Below are 23,673 nucleotides of genomic sequence, written 5' to 3' on the forward strand. Positions count from 1 at the left end.
GAGCCCACGCATAGCAAGTGAGAAGGGAAAAGAATTAGGGCACAGACACGCAGAGGTAGATGCAGTGAAAAGGCAGTTTATTGTCTATTAATACTGTACAGAGGAACAGAGAGAAGCTACAAGTACAGCATCAGTTGTTGCTGGCAGTGTGTGTGTTTTTTTTTCATCTGAAGGAAACAGAACAGTCAAAGTACACTTCAGGTTACAAAGTACAGCAGCTAGCCCAGCAAGTCTAATTCAGAGTAAGCACAACAGGCTCCCACCCCCCACCCCCACCAACCAACCACAAATGGGTGTATTTACAGAGATGTCACTCGCCCCGAGGGAGCTGCTAAAGCTGAAAATTCCATTGACAACCTACATTCACCGAAAAGCTGCATCAGACACAACATTTTCTGGAACCCCTGTAAGATTTTTTGACTCTCCCAAATCAGGAGCTGGAGGAGGAAAGAATGTTCCAGAACCCTGTGAAGGACAGAACTCTTCCCACTTGCCAGAATAGGATATCAGAGAATTAAGAGTTGGAGCAACATGCAGAACAGTGCAGATCAGCTATTGCCTGGTGGCCTCTTTGTATAGAAAGACTTGTCATTGCAAAATTAAGTGACTGGATATCTCCTGCCCACCTAATCTCAAAACCCGTAGGTTTCCTGTTTTGATGAAATTGGCTCTCCCTAAGCACCTTCAGGCAATTGCATTTCAATTTTTGGAGACAATATTCACAGAAGAGCTTGAGCTGGCTTGTTGGAGGGATTCTGGTGATGAAGAAACATTATTTGCATGGGAACCATAGAGGCTGTTTTTCTTGAAATGGAAGGAGCTCTCAGGACTTTGCCTTGATGTGAGGAGGATCCTGGGTTCTCAGGGTGGGGAAGGATGCTACCTTGGGTAGAGAGTCTAACCCAAGGTGGTGGGCAGACTCTGAGGTCTGACTTACTCCGTCAACGAGTTGTAGGAACAGGAGTGGGCAAAGATCTTCATGAAACTGAGTGTGATCAGATGAGAATTCAGAAATTTTGCAGAAAATTGGGACAAAAATTCAAGAACTCTAACAATTCAGAAGCTCCTTCATGGATGATGGATAAAGACAATCTTTCCCATTTCTACTGAGCTCTGAAAGAACGATTCAGCCTCAGTGATGTGAACAAGGCCAATGCCTGCTAAGTTGTATCTTGCTGGTTTTTACATTTACATGTGGACTACAGATGGCTAGATGCTTCTGACCCACCGTGTCATGCATATTACTCAAATTTGTCACTAAGAGCGGTCCCTTAACCATAAACATAGCAATTACTCATTAAATATGTAGAAGAGTTGGATTTTGGTAACTGCTAAAGTTGGCTTGCTTTAAAAAGAGCTATTTCCTTCCAAAAGATTGTTATGTATTATTCAAGGTGTAGACTAGAGAGCTGTCAAGCCACATAATGTGGTTTATCTAATGGCAGATATAGCAAGCTCAAACTTACAACCTTATTCTATTTGGAAACATGCAATGGCAGTGCAAGGGCAGGGTATGAGACCATTACCTGTGTCTCGAGATCTGGGATAGTGCTGTAGAACTCACCAGAAAGTAACCTTAATGGAATGGAGAAATAACTTAGTCGATCGAGGGTATTTGCAAACTCAAGCTCCATAATGCATACAGATCTCATTATAAAAAATATTATTCCTTAAAAAAATACATAAATGTAAAATATTCCATTTCTATAGCCACTCCTTCTTCCCACCCGTATCCTGCTACTCGTCTAGATCTAGACTACAATGAATAGATACACTCCTCGGCAATGGCTCCATTTGAGTCCATCTCTCTTGCTTTTTCAAGCTATGCAATTGTGCTTAAACTGTGCTTGCAGAGCCAAAGAGGGGGTCCACAAGTTTACCTCTCTCTCTCAGTGGGAAGGACTGTGAGGAAATGAGGGTGAGAGGTCTTGTCTTGTGCCCCATGGGCCTGCTCCAGGAATGTGTGATTTTGCAGACTCAGATGGAAACACAAAAACATGGTCAGTTGGTCATTGGTAGAAGGGCAGAGGTAAGGCCCAAGCTATGCCCTCTTTAGCCCCTCTGGGCCACACCTGCAAGGTTCTGCCTGAAGGCTCCTGTGATGGAATTCACAGCTCTGAAAAAGGCTGGGTTGGAGTGGGGAAGAGAATGTTGTGTGGATACAGCTTTGGAATATAACCTGTGTTTTTTTGTTTTTTTTTTTTTTGTTTGTTTGTTTGTTTTAAACAGGACAGAAATTGAGAACATAAACAGTGATGCTAAGGCAAACTATCAAATGGCACATCAGAACTCTTTTTTGTCATTCATTTTGTTGACATCACAAGGCAGATACATTCTGTAAACATATATGCTATACAGTACATTAACCAGAGGAAAACGAAAAGAAAGCCACCCTGTATTTCTTTTCTTTCTGTAATTCTGTTCTTTCACATCAGAAGGACTGCCTAATGTCTAGGGAGAGTTGTATGGTTCATGAGCTTTTGATAAAAAATGCAGTGACTTGCAAAAAAAAAAAATAGCCCCAGGTGACCACTAAGAGGCAATATGGGGAGAAGATGATCATTCACACCTCAACCTGTAGAAACTTAGAAAATAGTCACAAAGTATACAAAAGTTATTGATTTCAGAAAACATTTTGTTTTCCTGCTTAGTAAAAGAGAACATTGAAAAATTAATTTTTTTTTTTTTTTTTTTACAAAAGTTAAGGCTGTCCAGATCTTTGACGCAGAAAGTCCTGCAGTCCCCCAAATGACACAATTTCACACTGACAGCAAGCATTCTGGGCAACAATTCCGACCTTCCGATGTTGCACAGGAGGGGAGAGGGGAAGCAGAGGCTGATATAAGCTAGATGAACATGCAGCTGAGAGAGCTGGTCTAAGGACTTCCCAGGGAAATTTCTCTTTGAAACTTTCCAAATGTCATCTTTATTCTATACCTTTCTACGTTCAGAAAAGAAGCATTTTTTGTTGTTGTTTAAATGGGAATTATATGAAGAAATTTGCTGAAGCTATAAAAATATAGACGCAAAATTGCACTGTGCTCCTAATTAGTGACTTTCCTTTTCCCCTAGAAAATGCTGGAAGATTTTTCTGATAAGTCCAGAAGAAGGCTACCCAATGACCGCGAACAGGTAGCAGGAATCAAAGATTCCATCTTCCTCATTACTTTGAACTATTTTATGATACATACCAGCAACTCCAAGGTCTCGTTGTGTTTTTCTAACCCAGAGGACAAAGGGTACTTTTTGGTTCTATCCTCATCAGTAGAGTTCAATAGATGTTGTTTAAGAAATCGAGGAGCTTCCCACAGATTGCATATTTATAAAATTTTGAAACCTATTCTTAAATATGCAGAGAATTCGTAGTTTTGATTACTAATGTGCATGATGCAGAAATACAACAGGAGACTGCCTGCCTTGGAATGGTTATTGTTGTAATCTAACATTGCAGGAAATGAAAAGACATCTACAAGAAGAGCGTTCATTAGCGAGTAGAACTTTCTGGTGAGTTCTGTGATGAACAGAGATGACTGAGTTTCTAGATCTTACATTGGAACATTACTCAGTGCATTTTCTCTGTTTTTAAATGGACAAGGTCAATGCTTTTTAAAAAGGAAGATGGGTATGGTAGTTTGATTTCTGCCTCTATCAACATATACTCTTTCCTCCTCTTTTGAGGACATTGATATTCATTGGTACATTGGCATTAAATAAATGGCAGTTTTCAATAATCCCTGGACATGAAATTCTGCAAGAAGTTAAGGAAAATAAGATGTTCCCATGTGACTCCAATGTTTTGTCCCAGAAATGATAACATATATCCAGGAAACTCTACATATCGTTTTCCCCCTTTTATAAAAATCTGACCCTAATAGAAATAAGATAGTCTACTTGCATGTAGAGAAACACATTTATCACCAGAAAGCAAACTGGAGAAGATGGTTATTTGAAGCAAATACATGTATAATAACATTTTAAAAAGTAACTTAATAAAACAAATTAACTCTAGAATTTGAGTTTCCTAATAGCCTTTGAATAATTTTAAGATTGCTCAGGAGGTTTTAGGAAATGATGTTTTGGGTTTGTCCAGGAGGGAATTCCCTAGCTCCTTTCCTCTTGACCCCCGATATTAAGTGATATCACTGGACACTAGCAAATCACTTTTAGAGGCAATTATTTTTTGGTTATTAAGGAAAATAATATTATCATGGGTGAAAGAGGTACAAGGTAAAAAAAAAAAATCCCTAAATTTTGTCTTAAAAATGAAACAAAACAAAAAAAGAAAAACAAAGAAAAAAAAGTCAAAGATACTAAGTCATCAAGAATTAATTAATTATTTTCCGGCACTAGGAATTAAACCCAACGGCCCTTTACCAGGGCCTTGTGCGTGTGAGGCAAGCACTATACCAACTGAGCTATATCCCCAGCCCTCCAATCCTTTTTATTTTTATTTTTAGACAGCATCTCTCTAAATTGCTGAGGGTTTCCCTAAATTGCAGAGGTTGGTCTAAAATTTGCGATTCTCCTAAGTCAGCCTCCAAAGTCTCTGGGATTATAGGTGTACACCAAGCATCCAGTTCCTCTTTTTATTTAAAAAGGGAGCTGATCCTAAAATTCTAAAAGAAAGCTCAGCTAAACATTAGTTTAATTGGGAATCAGGGTTTTGGAGCTCTATTACTGATTCTTTAGTTAGTCTGGTTATATAACCAAATACCCTGCATCCTAAAAGGGGGCCATACCATGCATAATACAATTTTCAGAGACAGAATGTCAATAGCAGCAGGAAAGGCAGAATGCTTACAATCAGAACTCCATTTACATATTCATCGTTAAGAGGGTAACTTGCTGCTGTAGGTGGGATTGTAGGTCGCATCCCGTAAAAGGGCTGGCTGAGCCTGCATCCCCCATTAAGACAGGAAAAATCATAGAAAATAGACAAATATATAGATGCCATATTCAAACACCTTCATTTACTGTGGCCACAAATAAATTTAAGAAAGGCAACACATCTTCCTGAAACCCATTAAATGATAAGCTTTAAACATAAAAGTATAGAGAGGTCTAATTCATAGAATTTGCCAGTCACAATTCCCCATAGCAAGTGATGAATGCGGGTCGATTATCACTGGTCTTTCTGACCTTAGGAGCTGTGCTGTAGGAAGAGGAGCAGACCGTTTTCTTCATGGGTAAATCATTCACTTAGGAAAGGGCAGATGGTTTCAGGGAGTCATCTACCCCCAAGACTGTTCATCAGAAAGAACTGGCTCTGCCATTCTATTCGCTAACTGTGCTTTTTAACAACTTACATCGAACGGATTTAATCCCCAAGTGAGTAAAAAAGATAAAACTATGGCAAACCTTTAGATTGTTTCTTTCCTAAGTAAATTCTTAAAATAATAGATTGTCCAAAACATTAAAACCATTTTCTCCTTCTAAGGAAATAGGTTTATCTACTTTTTATTTTATTTAATATTGAAATATTTAAATGATCATTTCTTGAGGAAGATGAAACTCAGAGTAGTGAGACTTATAGACATTAAAACCAGGTTTCTAGATAATAGAGCAGTTTCACTCCATTGAAGCTACTTTGGTGAACCTGAGACTTAGAGATAATTCTCTCAGTTATCCAAAACAAAGCTGTGGAGGGAATCATTTTAGAAAGCAGAGCTTAACTCCTTTGTTTTTTTCCTTCCTTTACCTTTTTGTTTTTTTCTGTTTCCCTATTAGAGGTGAAATGAATCATTTTGTGCTCATTAAAATTTTAATTATTTGAGAAAAAATAACTGTGAGAAATTAAAAATGCCAGTGTTTCCTCTTCAATTGGAATAAATACAGTTACAAGCCAAGACATTTAAAAATAATAATAGATTGAGCACTGAGCCAAATAAATAGGACAAATTACATTTTCTGTAACACATCCTCAAGACCACCTTGATTTTTTTCCGAGCTCATTTCTGCAAGAGTTAAGACTTTAAGCAATATGTCATGCTGTTTTTGAAACCAGGTTCTATGGCAATATAGATAACTCTGTGAATGATGTGCGTGACGCTGCAAGCATCTGGGCACATAACTTAAAGTGACACTATCTTTTATTAAAATTAGGTAAATAATACACTTTTATTTAATTACTCTATTATTATTCTTTTTAAAATTCCTTCCCTTTGGTTTTACTATACATGCGGCTGTTCACTTTGGGGCAGCACTAAGAATTTATTCAAGGACTCCATCACGTTCTAGGTAAAAAGTATTCCTGATGTTCAGAATCTCCAGAAGTTTAAGAAACAGAGCTCTGAGGAGCTCAGTCAGTGTGCCTATGATGAACGAATTTAAGTACCTGACACTGAGAAGATAAGTCTTTCTTCATCTTTCAACTTTTTTTTTTTTTTTTTTTTTTTAACATCTTAAAGAGGGTTTTTGAAGGGCAGGTAAACCTACATGTCGAAGTTACCTGAAACAGTCTCATGGGAACAGAAAGAAAAGAGTACAGATGCAAGACTCGAATCAACTGGGCACAGGAGATGGACAGTTAATGCTGACAGCACCATCCTAGATGAAGTGGGAGCACAGAAGCAACCACTGTAGGTCAGAAAGACTGTTCTAGAAACGTGGTCACTGCAGAGATACTCCTCAAAATGATCCTCTCGTGGAAAGTAGATTAACATGATCAGAAAATATCCATGAAAAAGAAAAACAATATAAAATTTACTTTTTTTTTTTTTTTTTTAAAAAGAATAGAAACAAGGCTCATGGATTTGGCCTGTCTGAGCTTAGAGATCTCGACTGATGCTTAAAACAATGGTCGTCTCATGTCCTTAGAAAATTTAAAATGGTGCTTCTTGTATAAAGGGTTCATCGGTTAAGCCATGGAAAGAGACACAGCTGCTGACGGGCAGTGGTTAGACTCAGGCCTATACTTCATCTGTGACACACACTGCGTTCTTTCCTTTCCCATGAACTTTGTTTCAGTTTTAACAGAAGGAAAGCCATAGACACACAATACTGTAATCTGGAAGCATACATAAGGCAGCAAAAAGCATCACCCTAGAATGGACAGGTTAAGGAAGGTCCACTTTTGGCTACACTAGCCACCAGCTGGAGCCCACAGCATTTTGCCACGTGAGACAGAAAAACAAGATCCACAGCGAGGGAGGCAGTGAGAAGTCAGGGGCGTGGTGGCGTGTGTGTGTGTGACTATGTTAGAGGAACACTCTAGGAAAATGAAAGCCCCCGTGCCAATGGGTTCGATTCCAGTCAAGTAAATTAAGGCTACAAGATAATTGGCTGAGATGAAGAGTCCATTCCAATCGAGCAGAAAGGAACCGATTCACTCTCGAAGACACAAAAGAAAGGTTGAGAGGAAAAGCAAGTTCTTGGGAGGAAAAAAAATGGAGCACACACATGCACGTTGTTTCTCAGGTGAGAAGGAAAAAAAAAAATTAAGAGAGATCAAAGCAATCCAACTGCAAGGCAAGGCAGGTGTCTGCTCCCAGTTCACAGTATTGCAGTTAGTGGTGGAGTGAGGTCTATGTAAGTGGTGGAGAGTAGAGAGGCTGCCCAGAGGAAGAGGGAAGAAAGAAGTGGTCACATGACAACACAGCATTGACAGCGCTTTTTCTTTTGGGTACCTGGGGCTGGCTCTGTGGCCAGGCTCTCTTCCTTCCCTTCTGGGGACGAGGGTTCTGTGGTATCTGAGACCGGCCTCCCGGACACAAGCTCGGCTGCGTTCCCATCAATGGTGGACACGTCCGTCACTGTCTTCTCTCTCAATGACTTCTCATCGTCTTCGTCGATGAGGACCAACTCAGCCTTGATGGTTTCGTCGTAGCCTAGCACCTTTTTCGTCTCCTCTTCATCTTCGATATTTTGGTAGCCCATAAAAATCATGGTGACGGGCTGATCCAAGCTTGCTTCTGGCCCTTCCGTGCTGGGGGCGTGGGTCTGCTGCCCTGGGTTCCCAGGAGAGTGATCTTTCCTAGATTTATGGACCATTTCTAACTTGGCTTCTTTGCAGAGCATGTGTTCCTTGGGGTGGCCGAGGCTCCCGTCCGCAATCACAGTCCTTTCTGACACGTGGTCTCCTCTCAAGCTTGATTGTCCAGCCTTCTGAATAAGCTCTTCCACATCCTTTGCGCTTAATTTGTGCACTCCGTTTTCTACCACGGTGCCTCCCGAGTGCACCTCATACACTACTTTGGTACCATCATCATAGACTTTGACTCCTCTCTGATGGACCCCCTCTGGGCCAATGGTAGATGCAGAGAGAATCTTGGTCTCTCCTGTTTGTTTGTCTTTCTCCACATTAATTTCCATGGCGTACACAGCTTGAATGAAAACAAGAGAAAGGAAGTGCATGTTACAACAAAAAAAGCCAGTGATTGGTTAATTGCCAAACAGACAGAAAAAAAAAAAATGGCTCTGTGCCCTCTCTATTCTAACCGCCAAGCATCCTGAGTGTTAGAGTGAGGTGCACATCGTGGACAGAGGCGGTTGCGTGTGCGTTTTAACACAGCAGCTTAATGCACTGGGAAGACAGAAGTACACAGTCACTGTATCTCAATGACACTGAGACTTTCAAGGAAGAACTGATAAAATAAGGTCACACGAGACTTTAGATTTAGGCGGAAAGAATTACAGGAAGGCTGACAACCCGCACATTTACCTTGGTTGTGGGCTTCCCTAGGTTTACAGACAATCTAAAAGCCCTTGGTTAAGATGTGTCCCAGTTCCAAAATCTTAAATCTTTTGTCAACTCTTTCCTCAAGTGTTCTCAATTCCTGTTTTTACCCTCTCCTGTTTTTCTTTTCTTTTGTGGTGCTGGAGATCAAACCCAGGGACTTGCACGTGCTAGGCAAGGTCTCCACCACTGAGCCACATCTCTAGCCCTCTCTATTTCCTTTTGCTATGAGGGCGAATATGCCCAGGCTTTTCTAGGAGAGACATGGATATCCTCTACTATGCTATAAAACAGGGTGTTTGCAAAAATTACAAGGTGTGAAGTAATTCATGTCACATGCTTTGTAAGTACTTCAGTCAAGTTTCCAAAACAAGAACTAGGAAAAGAACAAGACAGACGCAGCGGCGTCCTATGACACTATAGTCTAAGGATGAAATCGCAGAAGGCTCTTTCTTCTTCCATGTACACAGTGCCAAGTCCCTGCCATCCTGCCCCTTAATATCTTTTCTGTCGTATTCTTTCTGTCCCACTGCCATGACCCAACATGAGACTCCTTTCCTCTTCCCTGGATGGTTGGAAGAACTTCCTACTGGGGAAGCGGACTCTCTAGTCTTGTCCCCTCCGACTCACCCCACACCCTGCTGCCAATCTGGTATTCCTGAGGACCAGCTCTTTCCTGTCCTATAGACACACTCTCAGGACACCTCATCCTTTCAAGTCCTTTCCCTCATAGGCTCCCTCTGAGGCACACTTTCTGGATGGGAGGAAGCTGGTTCCCAGGCCCGCAGAGCCACCTGTGGGGGCCCTCTTTACCTGGATGATGTACTGACACGTCCGACTCAGCAGCCTCAACGTGATCCCACCTTCTCATGAAACTCTTCCACAGTCTTGGTGTTAAAACCCCCAGCACCACTACTCAATCCGTCTCTCAAGTCAGAGCCACACATGATTCATGGTTTTCTTCCTAACTTCTCACCTCACAGCCAAACAATCACTGTAAGGGAGACCTGCTTCAGACCGTCCCTTGCATCTCCTCACCACCACTTCCACGCCCCCACAGCCTCACCCCGTATGACAGCCTTCTTCCAGAATTTCCTGACTCTTCTCTCTTCCACTGTCTCAGGGACAGAGGCTATTGCCAGAGAGCCAAAGGCAGCCTGGGGCCTCTTTCTGCATGACCAGAGGTTTTCACAGTTTTAAAAGGGAGGAGGAGGGTGGGGTGTGGAAGAGGGTGAGGAGGAGGGTGAGGAGGAGGGGAAGAAAAGGAAGAAAAAATATAAAGAATATGTAATAGAGATCCTATGTGGTCCACAAAGTCTAAAACATTGACCATCTGTTCATTTATAGGAAAAGTTTGCCAAGCCTGTGCCATGCCTGTTCACCATCTTGCCCATGAAGTCACCTTATTGGGAAACCCTCTGCTGCTTCTTGTCAATAGAGGATAAACACCAACTCCACCACTTGGCCAGCTCCCTTCAGAAGTGGCCTGCGACCTTCTTTCTCTCCCAGCCCTCTGTGCTCCACATACTCTGGCCACAGTAAACCTCTTACTGTTCCCAGGACACAGCCCAGCCTCCCTCTGTGCCTGCTGTCCTTTGGCCTAGCCTGCCCTTTGTCCCTGTCCCATGGCAGACTTCTAGAGCCTTGCTTATCACGGTTTGAGTCCCCGCCTTTCTGAATATCTACCTGCTAAGAAGATCCAAACTATCTTTTCAAACATATATTCTATCACTCCCTTTGCCTTGAGCACAACCATGTAACACCATTCCATATCTAGGTATTTCCTGTTTTTATGATTCCCTTCTGAAATGTCCTTCTTTTGACTTTCTACCCAACCAAACAGGACCCATTCATCAATGTCAAGGTCAGCTGCCCCTCTCCCATGAGCTGTCTTGGGTCCTCCCATCTCTAAGTCACCCTTCTCTCCTTTAGATTCTCTGAACACCTTTTCTAAACTTATCTGAGGGCACATAACAATTTCCACCCAGCAGTATAATTGTTTGTGGGAATGTTTTATCACCTTCATAGACTTTTAGGATCCTTGAAAGTAAATTTGCTGCCTGCCACCTTTCTATGACTCTCCCACTCTGCCAGCACCCACCTTAGAACCTTTTGTATAGAAGGTTCCAGACATTCACACCCATGAAACAAATGCTACTAATTAAAGAGTCTAATTTGATGGTCTTAACATAGTCACAAGTACTTTGTATAATAATATGACACCAATAAGAAGTTACATACAGTAATTAATGTTTAAACTGATTTTAAAAAACAGCAATGATATGGTTCTGTCTGCTTGCATAATAAGACAGTCTTTTAACAGTTCATACTTCACCAACAAGATTAAGGACAAAAGGCAATGCCCAATTTTCACCATTACTGTCTTAGAGGTTTCACTTGTTTTGTATTAGGATTTTGAGTTTTCTCAAGTGACACAATGGAAGGCCAGCCATTATTTGTCACTGAGGTACATGGGCTTACATACTAAGATTGTGATGTCAAAAGAAAAATTCATCTCAGTTATTTCCTGATTTTCTACATGATGTCATCAGGGAAGTGAAATACAAATTTTAAATTTTGCATGGTCTCCAAAAGCCTGTTCTTGAAATAATTACAGTTATATTAAAAAGCACAATCTTGGGCCACAATGTTCTATCTTACTACCATTAACACACTCAAGAGACATAGGTTGTCAGTTTGCAGGTACAATATTGAATTATCCCCAATCATCCAGAGACAGGTGAACAAAATGACGCACTGACCCACCATCAATACAAAATATAGAACAAAATATTTTTATTTTCACATATGTATGTGAAGGATACAAATTATTAGCCCGGAAATGTTTAGAAATGTCCCTCTTCCTTTGGTGTCAATGAGGACATGTTATTGTCGTTTCCATCCCTCCCCAACCCCCCAACCTCACTTTACCTTGTTCTGCTCCTAGAATCAGAGACTGGAAAGAACAAAGGTATGATGAGCTCTTTGCTAGGAAGGTTAAGTAGATCCACACATAAAGGGGTGAGGTAATGACGCGGCCACACCAATGAACCATATGTGACATGTTTTATTAGGGTTACATAGTGCATCTATGTTTACATGTTATGCATGTTTCTTTCAATATTTCTAGAATCTGAGTGTAGAATATTTTAAGCCTTTTAACATACTTTATAATAAGACAAATTTAAGATATATTATGCAATAAAATGCAATATTCATATTTTTTTCCTTCAGATAAAACACAAGCCTTTAAAGGAATCAGATTTTTAGCAGGTTCCTCAAGGATATGCTCCCAATTCCTTCCTGCACTTACTCTTGAACCCTTCAAGAATGTCTGGCTTACCCCAAGAACAATATTTGGTCCTCCTGGAGAATAACATGAAATGTTATTTAGACTTTCAGAAAATTGCACAGGCGGTGTGAAGATTTATCTTAAATGTATTCTGTATGAGTAAGCACTTAGATTTTGCTTCAGTTCTCCAAAATGTATAAACTATGAATGATGGTAGATATGAACAAGTAGAATAATAAGACTTCACTTTTAAATTCAACATTTTGGGGTTTTTGTTCTGTTTCTTTCTCTTTTGGTACTGGGGACTGAACCCATGGCACCTGCTAAGCATGTGTTCTATTAGCTCTTTTTATTTATTTATATATTTTTATTTTGAGATAGGGTCTCACTAAGTTGCTAAAGGGGCCTCAAACTTGGGATTCTCCTACCTCAGTTTCCCAAACAGCTGGGATTACAGGATTGGCCCACCACACCTAGCCTAATGCACCCAATTTTCAATCCTCTTTTGCTTCTGACTGCTGCCAAGCCGTTTATTCCAAAGCCTCTCGCCCCTGGCAGCCCTTCGTCTCTCACCACCAAGAATGCCCTCCAGTCTGCCCCTGGCTGCCCTCACGCTTCCCCATGCTGGAAGTGCCTGCAGTTTGTACAGTGGTGAGGGTCAGAGGGGCCTGGTGCTTCGGTTCATCTTGGAGTGGCGGGGAAGAAAAAGTATGCTTGAGGGGAGGGGCTTTCTGGGGAGCCCCTGAAGGAGATTCCAAAAGAGCCCCATAGACATATGCAAAGGTAACAATTCTCCAAAACTTCCTGGAGGAAGAACTTGGGCAAGAAGCGAAACGTATGAGATACAAGACAGTTCAAGGAACATTTCACTCACAGGTTGACTGGGGTATGGAAGTATACTTTTATTCAACAACATATTTGACTATGGATTTCCAAACATTACATACTGATGGAGTAGATAAAGCACTTTCACTAATCCTTCCAACAATCCAGGGAGACAGCTGAGCACGATGAGTGAAGAATCAGAACCACTGTGGCAGCGGGGCAGGGTGGCGCAGGGCTGTCATCCCAGCGGCTCTGGAGGTGGAGGCAGGAGGATTGCAAGTTTCAAAGCCAATCTTGGAAACTTAGTGAGGCCTTAAGCAACTCAGCGAGACATGGTCTCAAGATAAAAAATAAAGAAGGGGCTGGGGATGTGGCGCAGTGGTTAAGCACCCTAGGTTCAATCTCTGAAGCAAAAACAAAACAAACAAACAAAACAAGATATGGCTGGCTTCTTCAGAGGGATGCCAACGAACAGCGCTTAAGTGCTTTGATTTTGCGCCTCTGTGTATGGTTTTCTTGGTTCTTGCTCCCCCTAGTTCTTCCATCAGGAGCCCCCCCCTGAAGGAGGAGACTCGCCTCAATGGCGGGGGTGATAATTCTAGGGTCTGGGTTCTGAAGACACCTAGGTGTGGAGGAGACAGGGAGGCCCCTGAGAAGTCACCTACCTAAAAGCCAAGGTGAGGGCTTCAGGACAGAAGCCACTGTGGCCTGAGGCTCAGGGGCCCGGAGATGGGATGGGTATGAGGAGCAGATCAGCTGGGTCCAGGTTCCAGCCCATTCCCCTGGCCCCATCCCCTCCCTGTTGCCTGTTTCCTCCACCTCGAGCAAACAGCAAGCAACTGTAAAGGCTGTCGGGAGCTGAGAGAAGAGGAACGAGGTCATCTGACACAGGGAAGCCGGGGAGCAAGTGACGTGACTTCTTTTGAGAAATAAATCCAAGAACACACAAAACAAGACCATCTTCCTGGAGGGTAGAGAATTCCATCAGTGCTGAATCCCTTGACTGGGGCTTCTCCCAACTCACTTCCTTTGCCCTTCTGGGATCATGGGAGGAAGAATAAGGCTGAGGTTCACACGGAAAGTACAGGTACCACCCGTCTGCTGTCGTTAGTCAGGGGGAGGCAGAAACGCAGTGGATCAGCTTCCAACTCGGATCACTCCACATCTCTGGGCCTTGTTTTTCTCATTTGTAAAATGAAAACTAGCAGCTCTGTTGTGTCATGGTGCTGTGGACAGCTGTGTGGCTCACGAGTCAGTGATGTGCAAAGTATATCAGGAGAGCAGCAGACAGGCAGATGGCGACTGTCACCCACCAGGGGCGCCTAGCTAGGGTCCCCCAGTACAAGAAACATTCAGGAGCCAGCACTGCAACCTGACATGTGATTAACAAGCGATGTGTGTACTTGGCTGACTGAAGGAACACACATATGTGTAGTTTTCACCCTCAGAGCACACGATTATACTCGTACATAGGTGTGCACACCCTCTCTCGAGGTTGGAAATGTGAAATCAGCTCTTATGATACTGACGACAATGAAAATGAGGAAATTAATTCACAGTGGAGTCTCCCTCTCATCCCAAACTTTTTCTTTGAATTATTTGTCTTCCCAAGATACCTTACTATTTTACAGCACAGTGGGGTGACTACAGTTTACAACATTTTATTACATGTTTCATAAAAAATGAGAGGACAGGAGTTCCCAACACAAAGAACAGAGATGGAAATGCTAATCATCTGAGTTGATCATTTCACGTTGTATTCATACACTGATCGATTACACTGTTCCCTAGAGATATGTACAACTGTCATGAGTCAGTGAAAAGAAATCCAAGCGTCTATACATAAATGACCCTTTAAAGAGCCTAGGGAAGAGGCATGAAACTGATTCTCACAGCCCTCCAAGGAACCATCCTACAGACATTGATTTCAGGCTTCTAGCCTCCAAGACTGTGACAGAATAGATTTTCATTGCTGAAAAAAAATTAGCATGGGTGTGATGTCCTTGGATAGCAAAGGCAAAAGCCAGTTTCTCATCTCTGATTCTGTGTTTATCTTTTTGGTAAAGAAAAACAGATGTTAGTCTGAAAATTACCAGCAAGAATACCACTGAGATCAAAGCTCTGATGAGAAGACTGAAACCAACCAAGCACCACAGTCAGAAAGGTCCTCTGTCCTTGGGCTCAGGGTCCCAGTTTCCTTCTCCCTGACTTTGTCTCAGGAATCTTGAACATCAGGAAAGGTGCTGGCAAGTGAGCCTGTTAACTACAAACTGGGACCCTGTGGTGTGCCACAGGCTCTAACTTTGGTTTCAACCCACAATATTTTTTTTCAATGTGAAATGATGAAAAACAATGGAAGACTGCATTTCAGATTCAAGGTGGTACTCAACTGAAGAAGAGTGAGGCTATCAAGTACCATAATCACGAGTTACAAAGACTCTAACAATATATAATAAAGTTTTTTTTCTACTTTCAAAACTGCCAAACCCTTGATTCAAATGGAATTTGATGCAGAAATGAAAATACAATGGAAATACAAGGAAGGGAAGCCACTCTGTTTGAGATGAGAGAGAATACTAGAGCCCCGACTGTCACGTCCTGTAACTTTCCCCTCCACCTCCCTGCCTTGGCTCCGTGGAATCCCCAACATCTGCTAGAGACAAGCTTACAAAAAGAAATATAAGTCATAGCAAATCGACAAAGGGCAGAAAGGTTCATAGCTCATTCTTATTTTTGTCTTTTGAGGTGCAGGAATGATTTTTATAGGTGCTTCTACATGTTGAGCAGGTGACATGGTGCATGAACAGGAGGGAGGTGGTAGACTGCAGGTTTCCACTGAAAGGATTCAGAAATGAGGCCTCACCTAGAAAAGGCATCAGCAAGGCTGAGCAGGCAGGTGAAGCTTTACTGTAGAAAGAGAAGCTGAAAGGCCAGACGCCACAGAGGCAGCCACTGGTGTGTGGCATCCTGCTTCATTGCAGGGGGTTGGTCAGCCTCTCTCAGGGTGCATTGGACAGCTCTGCCCACCTTGTTTCAAGAAGACTAGAGACAAAATGGGGAGTGTGCAGAGGAGAGGGGCAGAGATGGCAGAGGGTGTTGCCAAACAGTCTCATCATCTCAGGACCAGGGGCTGGGACAGTGGCGGAAAGGACATTTAAAGTGAGGATCTGGGAAAGACAGGAAGTGATTGTCATTTTCAAATGCTTGAAAGAACACCAACTTGGGATTTGTTCTGAGCAGCTCCAGGGGGAAGGAGAAGGAACAAGAGATGGAAGATGAAGGCAGATAAAGGATAGCTCCATCCGAGGATGAATTTTCCAACAGTCAGAACCATCTAGAGACAGAATGGGCAACCTAGAGGAGATCAGGCTGCAATCACTGAAGTGTGTGACTGTTGTTTGAGGACCTCTTTGCGGAGGGCCATTATAGCAGGGATTCAACCATCAGTATAAGGGATTGGGGTACATGCCTCCCGGTTCTGAAGAGCAACGGTTCTAAATAAATTCTAATTATACAGAGTCTGAAACCTTCTAATACCAAACAACTAGAATGTCTCCATCATGCGATCATGACAGATGACACTTACAAAAATGGCTCTAGGATCTTGCAAATTTCCAAAAGGATGTCCTTAACGTAGGATGGATTGTATCTAGAATTCTATTGATGAGTGCCACTGGTTGGCATGCCATATGGGCTCTGTGTGGCCACTGTTAACTACAATGGATAGTTTGCTCATTCTAGAAGCAGCCCAGACAAAGGAGTCAACCACATGAAATTTGATTCCTTCCACACCTTCCCTTATATGTATTCCCAGAGTAAAGCATTTATGCAAATTAGTTCTCAACTAATAAACAAAAGCAGATGAAAACTTATTTTTAAAAAGATTCTGATCACACATGCTTTTAAAAATGCATTTACTACTTAGGTGATTATGGTTTTGCAGCATCTTCAAACATGAAGGATGCCAGGCTGTGGTCGCACATGAATTCCCCACTTACAAAGCACATTGTTATTCTTGTACTTCATGTTCCTTGATCACCAACAAATTCTTTCCCTATCTCTTAAAATTAAGTCCCATATACATGTCCTACCCCATCCATGAGCTGATCCATTAGCTGGGTCATATTACCCATCCTTTGAGGGGCAGGAACTTGCAGAGAGGAGTTGGGAGGAAACAATCAATCCCCCAAGTCTCTAGTAACAAGCAGGTAGGCGCGTGACTTTTCAACATTTGGTATGCATGTTGATCTCAGAAGTGTGTCTCAGAGCACCCAAAAGAGCCCGCAGTGTAAGTGACTGCCAGTGGTTCCTTTGTAGATTCTGGCATATCCATCCTCTAATTGTCCAGGGACACGTGGACCTGGTCCAGGTTTGGCCAGACATCACTTACAGTCCCATCTAGTTCTAGAACTCTCTGAGTCTGTATGTAAAAATAGTATCCTGAGGTGTCTGCAGAGATGCCCAGCAGGCATTTAGATTTAGCCCGTGGACATGACAGTTATGTCAATTCTTGCTTTCCTTTCACTTTTACATTAAACTTTTTATATTATTTTTATATTATGCTTATGTCATAAAATATTCAGATTAGGCCTATATAAAAGTCTTCTGGCTTAAAAGTACACGACCATTTTGCTTTACAAGATGCCATTACATGCTTTGTTTTAAACAGACTTACCTAGAGGAGACAGTGTGAAACCGGTTGCTCCTATTTGAATTTGCCTACCTTGTCACTAACTGTGCAACTCTGGGAAATTCATGTTTTCACTGAATCCCCAGCCCTCGGTGCATTTCTGTGTGGAGCAAATGGGTTGGTTTGTAGGGGTTTATTATTCGTATCCTTCTGGTTCTGATTTCTGAGGCACATTCACAAGAAACAAAGCATGGCTCTCTTTAGACTCTACACTCATCAACATCTTGTTTTAGAATCTTTACCATTGTCAGAAATATCAGTAAGAAACATTTAATCTTTAAATTGCTACTTCCCCCCACCCTCCCAAATCTAAATAACTCCTGAACTGGGAAGACTTGGAACTACAGATTCAAATTATACCAACAGTTCAGTTCACCAGGGGTTCCTGCAATGGTCTCATATGCTTTGAAAATGCTTTCCACCCAGCTTCTATCAGAGTGCTTTCAATTTGTGCAATTTGAATGAGGGAAATAAAATTCCCTGGAGGTACACTACAGATTAAGAGTAAAGACAGATATAAAGACCACAAATATCAGAGAAAGGTTCCCATGGAGCCAGAGGCAAAATGCTGATTTCCTCAAATTCCCTCCCATTTGCTCTTCAATCACCTATCAGGGGCCAGTGCCTACCTGTGTGGCCACTGTACATGCTGTGTCTGAAGTTGGGCTGAAGGAGGGGATCCCCTACGTAAAGGCATCAGCTATCAAGTTGAGAGAAACGCAAGCCCCTTGGACAGTCCTGGTGCCAAACCAAAGCACTCCCCAGGACTTACCAGACGTTCTGCTGGTCCCCTCCTGCCCAGGTTACGGTTCTGCTGTTCGTGAACAGAGGATTGGCAGGTTGGGGAGCTGGGAGGAAATGTAATTTACTGCATCTGCTAGCAGAGAACAGGGAATACAATTAGGCACAGTGTCGGGAGGCCCAATGGGTTCACTGCCGAGACAGCAGCTTGTCTGCCCTACATAATGGACCGCTGAGATGGCCACTGGACAAGAGGATCAGAGTAAACAAAGCCAAGCATTTGCCCAGTGACTGGTATTCAGCAGAGTAGCTGAGGTAGGAGGGATCCTGGCCAGAGAGCTCAAGCCCCAGGACTGCTCTGTGTATTGGAAGAGTCATCAGAAAGTTCTAGAGTCTAGGACGAATTCAGGGGCCAAAAAAGAATCAGAGATGGGCCAGTGAAAGCCATTATCAACTTGGCGGGATTGACCAAACATGGATCGTCACAATAAAAATGGGGGCACTACACGGTACAGGAAAATACAGCTAAATTCATGTGCCTTATTTATTCAAAAGACTGATCTCATATGCATTAAAACAAACTCCAGAATTTTATTCCATGATTTCTAAACTCCAGGCTGGAATTTCAGGCAAAAAAAATTCTGAGATTCCAAATCATACCACCCAGTGAACTCCCTGTTAGCCCAGTAGCAGTTAAGTGTGGCTATGAAAGGAGCGAGACCCTCAGCCGTGTTTGGACAAGCAAACTGACAAGCCCATTTAGAAGGTAAGACTTGGAGGCCATGAATATTGCAGGTTTGCTAAGCTATCAGAAGAGAAAACGCAACCACTGGCGTGAGACAAGAAGAATCTGGGTATTCCCAGAGAGAAGGTGGAAAGCAAAGGCAGGAAGATTCTAGAAAGCTGGGCTCCATGTGATGCTAATCCCAGAACATCAATCACTCATTCATGATTATTTCTAACTGCTTTACTATGCATCTCCACTAAATATCCCCCAATCACCTCAAACTCAAAATGTCCATTAAAATGGAACCTGTATCGTAGCTGCTGCTTCACCTGCACTGTCTCTGGGCTTGCTGGCCACTCCCAGCATCCACTCAGCCCCTGTCACCTCAGCCTCCTCCACATCTCCTACCTGCTTCCCCTCTTTCTCCCCATTGATATCGCTTTAGTTCTGGCAGGTTTCTTCTTTCTTAAATTTCATGCTATAAACAGACACTGAGTGAGGATTAGTTGTGTTCTACACCAACCAGACCATTTGCTGCTTTGTGTGCGAGTCTGAACAATCCAGAATGTACTGATATTACACTGTTTTATGTTCTTAGGGCAAAGGTGGGGTTGTTTCTCTAAGAGAATAGAACCCTCCTCCCCGTCAAGCACAAGGGAAGAAGGAACAGGACACAAGATAAGGATCAGGTGGGCAGTCTTAGGTGGAGTCGGCCTCACGGTGCCCTCTCTCTCTTTCTCTCTCTCTGGGGTCTGTGTGTGCTGGGGCTTGGATCCCGGGCAGGGCGGACATGGTTGAAGTTCCTCTCACTGCAAGGGAGGGAACTGAGCCTTTGAGGTGACGGTGGGCTGGGAGATGGCTGTGAAACAGGCTGTGGGGCCCTCTGAGGATGGGCAGGATTTGAGCCAGGGGCTCCGAGACTGGCCATGTGTCTGAAGTTGCCCCTTTTCCATGCTGAGCTGTGCTTCCGTTATTCCTGAACTTTGACTACAGACATCTCTCAGCTCTCACTGTGAGGAGCTGTGGGAAGGACCGGTGCGCCCAACCAGCCCAAGGCAGGACCACAGAGAGCAGCACTTGAAGTAAACTGGTCTTGAGGCATCAGGGCCAATTGGTAACGATGGTCCATGGAAATCTGGGACCAGAGGGACAGTTCAGGAGCAAAGAAATGGCCAGAGCAGATCTGCAGAACTTCAGAGTTTCACTGAGGATTTCCAGAAATATGTGGAATGGGATCTCAGTAAATCTGACTTCTTGCATTTGAATGAGATGGAAGTTCAAGTCATTATGATCTGATATCATTATGTAAGAGCTCACATACGGGTCACCGTGTACCTAGCAAGTTCTATGCTAAATATACAACATCTAGGGCACTCTGCATGCTCCAAGTTTTAGCAGCTGGAAACAAAATCCACTTGAAGATAGAGGATTCTGCCTCTTAAAGAGCTTGTAGATCCCAGGGCTCATGTCTCAGCTTCCTCTAGGAGGCACCCAGTCAGATATGAGTCGGTGACAGGGGTACCCTTACCTAATGTTCACTGGCTACAAGCTCAGGGGTTATATTTCTTGAGGACTGGGGCTGCATGGCTTCTGCTAAGACAAGGGAGTGGAGAGTGGGGTATGGGAGGGGACACAGAAGGGGACATCATTAAATATTTTATTTTTTTTTGGGGGGGGGGATACCAAGGATTGAACTCAGGGGCACTCAGCCACTGAGCCACATCCCCAGCCTTATTTTGTATTTTTTTTTAGAGACAGGGTCTCACTGAGTTGCTTAGTGCCTTGCTTTTGCTGAGGCTGGCTTTGAACTTGTGATCCTCTTGCCTCAGCCTCCCAAGCCACTAGGATTACAGGCCTGTGTCACCGTGCCAGGCCCCACGCCTGGCTATCATTAAGCAGTTATGCAGCCAGGGGATAATGAACAGGGCCTCCATTATTCTAGGTGGCCTCCATCAATAGCTGCCCTCTTCCTTACAAGGTCAAGGAGGTCCATCAATTATCTCCCCATTCTCAGAGAAGGTAGAGAGCAATCACTTAAAAGAACAGAAACTTGGGATGCCTTTGGTTCCAGCACTGCCACTTACAGTAGCTACAAAGAACACAGACTAGAGAAACAAAATTAAAAATTTTCCTTAAAATACGACTTACAAGCGACGAAAGACTGAGATTTCTAAATCATTGGTATAAAGGTTCTGATGCAGGGAAGGCTCCAGGCCACCAAAGACTGGGATGGGCTGGGAACCCTAGATCCGTGTCTCACAGCAAGGACTGAGAGGATCCCAGGATTGACGTTTTCCTCTACCTGTTCTGGCCAAGGGCATCATACCAGCTTCTCAGTGGGTAAAGAGCTGAGACAACAGGAGACACATACTATTTGCAGTTTACAGTTACACAAGACACTGTGTCTGTGTAGGGCAGTAAAAATAACCCATCCACTTGCTAAGGGGTCTGCCATGTGGTAAAAGTTGGGGTGGGGGGATCAGAATATACATGACCAGGAAACTCTACTGAAGTCTGGAATAAACTGCTCTTGATTACCAGGGCTACCTGGCATCAAAAGCCATTGGTGACCCCGCAGTGCATTAGGCCATTTCCTCTGACACATGGAGGGTGACGCATACAGGGTACCAGAAGTAGGGTTATCACGTGAACACACATCACCAGCTGTCCCCTTGACACCTCAAACATAGAGGGTGCTTTTGTTGATCAGGTGCAGCATCTATACAGTTAACAGAATCCATACTGGAGATAAGATTCTGTAAACAGTGTGTCTCAGAAATTTAGGGTTTTCTTAAGGTATTGTGGTTCTACAGTAGTTTCTTGTTAGTTCCTAGTAACAACAATTGGCTCTTTCTAAGAGGGTCTGGGTAACTCAGACCCTTTGAAACACAGAATGAGAAAACAGATATCCCCAAATCCCTCAGTTCTTCCCCGCCGGCCACACAGTGACCTGTACCTTGATCACGTGTTTCCAAGCCTGTGCTCCCCCCTCCAGACTTCCTCCTTGGCTAGTAGGTGTGGTGTGATGGAGAAGGCACCAGGCTTGTTAAAACCATAGATGGCAGGAATCACAATCCAGAGTGACACCGAGAACACGGAAACTCCTTCCTGGGATGTCTCAGACTTTCACACCCTCCCAAGCCTGAGCTCACCCACCCTGGCAAAGGTGACGGAGGACAGAGTCGAGGGCCACTTTCTTGCAGTCCCTCTTTTCAGTCCTGGTCAGGATGCCTCCCAGCTCTATGAGCCCAGAGGGGAATGGGTGGGAACAGTGGGGTGGAACGCGGGAAGAGAGCAGAAGTTCAGGGTGTAAAAGAGACACACAGCGAGAGCTTATAACATGGCCTCATTTCTGTCATTAAGTCACAGACTAGAGAAGCTCCAGCCTTGGGGACAAGATGTGCAGGCCCTCCTCTTCCCCAGTTATCAGAGAGAAAGAAATTCAGGGAAGGTCCTGGTTTGAGAAAGGAAGGAACAAAGTCAAAGTGTAGAACAACCTATGTTCTGTAGGTACGTGGGTGTCTGTGGGTCAGTGTCCCAGCCCAGCCTAGCCTGACACGTCCTGCATTCTTGCAGATCATGTAGGACTGGCTCTCTTCTCATGCAGCAACCCCAGTTCACCAAGGCCACCTCCTCAGTCCATGCCCCACCCGCAAAGCACAGAACAAGGGCCCGCCCTGGGTCACACCTGAGCAAGGGCTCAGCTTCTCTTCCTAGAACTGTCATAGGTCCTCTTCTCCCAGAGTCCCTGCTGGCTTGTCCTGCCTACACACCTGCGAGCAGGAAGTTTAATTTAATATCTTCCCAAAGATTACCCAGAAGCCCCAAATTCAGATCTCTTGCCTTTTTGTGCTGAGGGGGGAAAAAAAATCATATCTTTACCCCTCCCCCCCCCCCCACCCCCCGACCCCAAGTCAGAACTATTCTTATCACGAATGTCCTTGGCCTTTGGCTGATTCAGGAAAATGCACTATATATCACTGCATTTTAAAATTTTTCCTCAAATTTTTCCAAATGGCACTGGGAACCCTTTCGGATCCAACTCTTCCGGCTCCTGATCACCTTCCTGGTCTAGAGGCTGACCTCACAAGAGCCAGGTGAGCAGGTGGCTCATGAGCGAGCCTTCAACAAGCGCTCATATTTTTAAGCAGATCTAGTTGAAGACTAAAGTCAGAGTGGGAATCACAGGCTTGCAGCTGAGGTCAGGGGAGCCCAGTGAAGGACCAGAAGCCCATGATCCCATATTCATCCTCACAGCTCAGGAGAGGGCAGAACAGGGCATCACAAAGGACAGGAGGAGAAAGACCTGCTACAATGGGGTCAGAAAGCCAGGGCACCCTTGCTGTGCTCTGGGCCAGCTCTCTCCACAGGGAGGGAAGTTCTGCCCAGCTCCGTTTCCCTGGAAGAGTGGAGGAACTGCAGTGTTCTGATTCAAAGGAAGGAGGGAGGGAAGGAGGGAAGGAGGGGAAGGAAAGAAAGGGAAAGAAAGAGAGAGAGAGATGAAGGAAGGAAGGAAGGAAGGAGGGAGGGAGGGAGGGAGGGAGGGAAGGAAGAAAAGAAACACCAGGGGCTTTAGACAGCCTTCCTCAATGCCAAATGACCTTCTGATGTGTGGTTTAATCAGGACAAATGGGCCCTTCCTGCAGGGACCTGGTCCTGACATTAGCTCGCTTCTTTGCTGAGCTCCTTTTACGAAAGGCCCAGGCAGTGAGCCTTCGAGAACT

At 43.8% G+C, this 23,673-nt stretch overlaps 1 protein-coding gene across 4 annotated transcripts in view; it reads right to left on the reverse strand.

Moving 5' to 3' along the window:
• Palm2akap2 (PALM2 and AKAP2 fusion) overlaps nt 1–23,673 on the reverse strand; it is a 457,063-nt gene that overhangs the window by 186,716 nt on the left and 246,674 nt on the right. For 2 of the 4 annotated variants that reach the window (XM_076845693.2, XM_076845694.2), the window contains one exon: nt 7,626–8,321. The exons of 1 other annotated variant lie outside the window; for it this stretch is intronic. In XM_076845693.2, the coding sequence (XP_076701808.2) occupies nt 7,626–8,321 (696 nt within the window). Of the gene's footprint in view, nt 1–7,581; nt 8,322–23,673 lie in introns of those variants that run through there. One more of the 4 variants, XM_077108818.1, reaches the window with a different exon arrangement.

This window comes from Callospermophilus lateralis, chromosome 2 (genome assembly GCF_048772815.1).
Source record: "Callospermophilus lateralis isolate mCalLat2 chromosome 2, mCalLat2.hap1, whole genome shotgun sequence".
NCBI lineage: Eukaryota > Metazoa > Chordata > Mammalia > Rodentia > Sciuridae > Callospermophilus > Callospermophilus lateralis.